The 5,626-nt window shown below is 36.1% G+C and overlaps 1 protein-coding gene across 2 annotated transcripts; it reads left to right on the top strand.

Moving 5' to 3' along the window:
• Positions 1-470: 470 nt before the first annotated feature.
• On the top strand, positions 471-4,564 carry LOC107618851 (large ribosomal subunit protein uL15c). Of its 2 annotated transcripts, none has more exons than XM_016321022.3 (5): positions 471-767; positions 1,872-2,000; positions 2,082-2,424; positions 3,124-3,275; positions 4,134-4,564. In XM_016321022.3, the coding sequence occupies exons 2-5, from the start codon at positions 1,893-1,895 to the stop codon at positions 4,353-4,355; spliced, it is 825 nt and encodes a 274-aa protein (XP_016176508.1). In that variant the 5' UTR covers positions 471-767; positions 1,872-1,892; the 3' UTR covers positions 4,356-4,564. The 2 variants fall into 2 exon arrangements, with proteins under 2 accessions (XP_016176508.1, XP_020966718.1); XM_021111059.2 differs by having other exon boundaries at positions 477-767; positions 1,863-2,000.
• The last annotated feature ends 1,062 nt before the right edge of the window (positions 4,565-5,626 follow it).

Below are 5,626 nucleotides of genomic sequence, written 5' to 3'. Positions count from 1 at the left end.
GCCAATACAAATAATAAATAAACAAAAGTAATTAGGAGTAAGAAAACAATATAGCATGTAGGAGTTGGAGAAAGCACAAATGAGTAATCTTATATAAATGATCTTTTGTTTTGTCACAAGTATAGTTCAAATATTGGTAACTTAATAGTTTAGGAAGAGTTTCTTGTTTTAAGCATAGTTGTAAAAACTGGATCAGACTGATCGGTTCGACCGAAAAATCAGTGAATCGAATTTATAATTGATCTGGTTGATTAATATGATCGAATATGAAAGAGAACCGCTGAAAACTGGATTGAACCGGCCGGTTCTGATGAAAATCGAAGAACTGGCGGTTTTTGCTCAACCGATTGGTTTGGAAGCTTTTTTTAAAATTCATTTGCCAAACGACGTCGTTTTGGTTTATTTAGGAAAAAAAAAAAAAAAAAGACTCAAGTCTCGTATACGCTATACCCAATACCCCCAAAATCCCTGTTTCCACTTTCCACTTTCTCCAACCCTAATCCCCTAACCAGTAACCACACCACAACGGCTAACCCTTCCCCTCACCTCCTCACCTCACTCTGTCACTCACCGAGCCACCGCCGGCCGCCGCCGGCCGCCGCAGTCGTCTTCTTCGTCTCACCACCGGACACCCATTCTGAAGTTTGAAGGAACAGAACAGACCCGCGGCTCCGCTTCGTCCCTGTCTCTCATTGCCGTCGCCGTTTCCTCGCCGTTGCCGCGCCGTCGCCGTCGCCGTCGTCTTCGTCTTCTTCTGTGTCAAACATGTTAGTTGAATATGTTGTTCTCCTCTGTTCTGCACTTCTGCTCTATGACTATGATTGTTGAAAATTTGGAATTATGAAGCTGTTATGACTTATGAATAATTGAGTTATGTTATTCTATTCTGTTATGAAAACTTGAAATTTCTGGGATGAATATGCTTGTTGAAAGCTTGAAACTACGAATAATGTTGTTATGTTGATGTGTTCTGTGTTGAATATGCTTGTTGAAAACTTGAAATTATGAAGCTGTTATGACTAATGTTATGTTATTCTGTTCTATTATGAAAACTTGAAATTTCTGGGATGGATATGCTTGTTGAAAGCTTGACACTATGAATATGCTTGTGCTGTGAATTTAACTATTTAAGGTTGCTGTGAATTTAACTATTTAAGCCTTTAAGGTTGCTGTCACTTGAAATTTCTGGGATGGATATGCTTGTTGAAAGCTTGAGACTATGAATATGCTTGTGCAGTGAATTTAACTATATTAAGGTTGCTGTGAATTTAACTATTTAAGCCTTTAAGGTTGCTATCTTGCTGAATAGGGAATTTAAATCACTCATTGGATTTAGTTTATGAATTGTTATTCTTATTGTGTTTAATTAAGATACTATTGTACTAGTACTAACTAATTTCATGCCTATGTTTGTATTAGTTATTTTTAGACTTTGAAACTTGGTTGTTTTTAAAATGTTGGTGAAGAATTGAAGATATGTATTTTGAATTTTTTAAGTTTATGACTATTTTTAGTATTTTATATTTTTTATACGTAAAACCGGTTTTATCAGTTCAACCAACGATTTATCGGTTGAACCAATAAACCAGTAAATCAGTAATCTGATCGGTTTGATTACCGATTCGGTTCTTACAACTATGGTTTTAAGTTTTAACCGTTAATCTGAACTATAAAATATATATATAATATATATTAATTAAAATTAACGGTTAAAATAATTGAAACATCGCTTATTACACTTAAAATTTTTTTTATAATTTATGTTATAGGTAAATTTTGATGGTAGTATAAATATAAATTACAATAGAAATAATTAAATAAAGAAAGAAAAAAGTGGGAAAAGAAAACTTATCCTATGATAGACATGGCAGTGTGTGGAGTGAGTGATAGACATGGCAGTTTCAGCTTCTCTAATTCCGGTATCATCCACCACCACGACTTCGCTCGCATTCGGCACCAGAAAGCCACCCGCATTTCCGTCTATTGCTTGTCCATTCAAGGTTGCCACCTGTTCTCTTCATTACCGCTCTCTCTGTCTCCTTTCACTCCATGCTCATGTATTTCATGGCTTCAACTTGCAGGGATCCCTCAAGAAGTTGAACTCGACACCATGCGGCTACACGGCAACGCTCAGGGTGCAGCTCAGAAGACCCCTCTCGGTGGTGAACAAGGCAGCTTCTGCCCCTGCCCCTGCGGCGGGGGCTTCGAGCGTGCGGTTCAGGCTTGACAACCTGGGCCCGCAACCGGGTTCGAGGAAGAAGGCGAAGAGAAAGGGAAGAGGCATATCGGCGGGGCAAGGCGCAAGCTGTGGTTTTGGGATGAGGGGTCAGAAGTCACGGTCTGGCCCCGGCGTCAGGAAGGGTTTCGAGGGTGGTCAGATGCCCCTTTACCGTCGAATCCCCAAACTTCGAGGAATTGCTGGCGGTATGCTATTATGTTCAAAATATAAAAGCTTTATGTTTTATTTCTACAGAATAGGGGCTTCTAGATTGGATTTCATTAGATTATGACTTGAACCTCAGAGAGATGTTCAAGGCAATTTTGTCATTTCTGCAATGCAATTATTGCAACTTAGATGAGGGCTACAAGAAACAGTAAATTATGATTGCCATGTATAGCTTAATCGGTTTTTTCATTGCATCTATTGCATGGTGAGCTTTAATCCGACATGGTAATTAAACAATAGAGAAAAGTATTAATGTATCACTACTAGATAGAGCGTAATGCTAGATTGTTCAATTCTGTTGGTAGACCAATAATCTGGTGGTTGGTCTTCGCCTAACAAGGAAGGTTATTTCCGGTGATGTGCTGCATGGAGTTTTTCTTTCTAGCTGAAAATAAAATCCTAGTTAAGACTTAAGAGAACTGCTATATACTGGTTTCGTATGCCTGTTTATGTCTAGCTGTGTGGTTCTACCTTCATGGCTCATAACCTTTTGTGGAGTTGGCCATACTGCGCCTGGTTCCTACAACCGGATCATGATTTAATCAGCGCTATCATGATCTTATAGTATCTAATAAGGGAAGCAAGCATTCTTGCAAAAGATAATTTGCATGTGCATGTATCTCTTCCGGAACCATTTTTTGATGCCCCTTTTCTCCCTTCTCTTCTCTTTTGATAAGGTATGCGTGCTGGGCTACCAAAATATGTCCATGTAAATCTGAGGGACATAGAGGATGCTAGATTTAAGGATGGTGAACAGGTGTCTCTTGAAACTCTAAAGGAGAAGGGTGTGATTAATCCATCAGGAAGAGAAAGGAAACTTCCTTTGAAGGTACAGATCATGTATTGATTCAATTGCATATAAATCATGTGGCATATTTTTCTCTTACTTTCCCTTCTTGATGATTAAATGAGTTAGGGTATTAGGATATATGATCTTGAACAGCAAATGAGGATGCCACATTTTCTTAGCACAATCTACCATAAAAGAACTATACCATTTTCATGCTTAGAGTAAATTTCCTTGAAATTCCCAGATGTTCTTGGATCAGACTCATGTTTAATGGGTTTGTCTATAAAGTCAAATTTTAAATGACATTTTAGTGGACATGTCAAGGACCTGAAATTCTAAATATGAAATATCCTTCCCCTATCCAAATCTATCTTTGATAGGAGACCAAACACTTGAAAAAGATTGATATTGAAATAATGAGATCTAATGACATTTCTGTCATTGCACAGTGAATTATTAAAGGATCATTTTCTACAGAAGGCAACAAAATTTGGGTGAACCAACTGTATTTTCACATTGACATTGCTTTCAATAATATTTTGAAGAAGCCATTTGAAATAACTCTAGTAATTAACTTCTATTCTTCTGAAAGCATATTGGCTAGTGTTTAGGGACTGAAACTATAGCACATGGAGCACCATGCATTTGTTGATTAAATTCTAGCGTCATATCTGTAATATGCAAATGCTTTTCTGGTTTCCCAAGAAGCACACCTTTGCAACAAGTGTATTTAAGAAAGCCTTTGCTTCGAGTTAATGATGCAGTGAATTTAACTTCTTAAGGTCCAGAATCTTGTTTTGACTTTTGATAGATCAACAACCTGTACAAAGTATCTGAGATAGAGATTACGAAAGAAGAAAGAAAATAATGTGTTGCAAACTTGTGCTTTTGTTTCAGATTTTAGGTGAAGGAGAGCTTAGTAAGAAGTTGACATTTAAAGCCCGTGCTTTTTCAACATCCGCAAAGGAGAAACTAGAGAGTGCTGGTTGTTCCCTCACTGTGCTTCCTGGCCGTAAGAAATGGGTTAAGCCATCTGTTGCTAAAAACCTTGCGCGTGCTGAAGAATACTTCGCCAAGAAGCGAGCTGCTGCAGCTGCATCTGAACCAGCTTCCGCATGAAGTTGAAGCGTTCATGTGCATCACATGTAGAAATCTTGTAAGGTGAAAAGTAGTTTCATAGGAACCACCACATGTTTCACGTTCTTTGGTATCTATGTGCTGCTTCATTTAGTTATTTTTCTACATAAAGGCAGTAATTCTTTGTTCATTTTGCATTGTAATGTATTGTTATGCAAATTCAGTAATTCAATGTTGTATATCTCATTAAATTTTGTCCAGCCATCACCGATTTAGTTTTGAAAAGTATAAAGCATTTTTAAAAAAGAAAATGTAAGTTTTTTTTTTTTTTAATCATTGATTCAGGGTTAACGGTTGGGGGTTGTACCCCGTTTAGTTTCATAATAATATAAATGAAACCATTGCGTCTGTGACAACTAGCCGTAATGGATTAAGATAACAAGATATTTTGCTGTTTCTACTTTCTTGTTGAAGGTGGATGTTGATTACTGAAAGTTCCTCTTAGGTGCAAGTTTCCCTGTTCAGTGATGCAAAGTTCATTCCAATTTCCAAACCTAGTAGAATCCATGCGTCAGGAACACTGCTTTTCTTACTGTTGCCAAATACAACTTTAAATTGCAACGTCATGGTCCTTATTCCTTCCAAAACTAGAAGCCTTTCCTCTACTACTTTTCCCTTTCTTTTTCCTCTGCCCTCTATAAAATATCTATAAAATAACTACAAGTTGAAAATTTTTTTAATTTGGTGCTCAACTAGTTAGTTGCTTTTGTACAACGTTTTTCCCTCTTTTTTTCCCATTATGTTGTCATTTACCGCTTTTAAACAACCTAAAACCTATTAAGTTTCTCTTAAAAAGAATAAATTATAAGTAAGCATCAATTTGAAACGTGGTTTCTCTCCACTTCAATATAAAGTTATTGTTGAGCAATAATATCCGGGCTTTTTTATCACTCTTTTTATTGAACCAATATATCCTTATTAGCAACCTCTTACAAGTTATAGCTATTTAAGTTAAAAAGTCATCATAAATTCTACATTACAATCATAGAAATTTAAATTTTAACAAGAAATACTAGAATGTTATTAGAATTTATTATTTTTGACAATTATTTTTAAGTTTTAACTAAATCCAATTCATTTAGTTAAGTAATCCAACAATATATTATAGCTCACACTGTTAAATATTGATAACTAATTGAAGACTAAAAATAATAAATTTTAGTATTCTTTAATTTCAACATATTTTCAATATTAAATATTATATTTTTTTGTTTTTAGAAAGTAGGCGGGAAGTGCCCAGCAAGTAGCTACTA

The sequence above is a fragment of the Arachis ipaensis genome, chromosome B9 (genome assembly GCF_059453495.1).
Source record: "Arachis ipaensis isolate K30076 ecotype BB chromosome B9, ASM5945349v1, whole genome shotgun sequence".
Lineage (NCBI taxonomy): Eukaryota > Viridiplantae > Streptophyta > Magnoliopsida > Fabales > Fabaceae > Arachis > Arachis ipaensis.
This window is presented reverse-complemented; position numbering and strand designations above follow the sequence as displayed.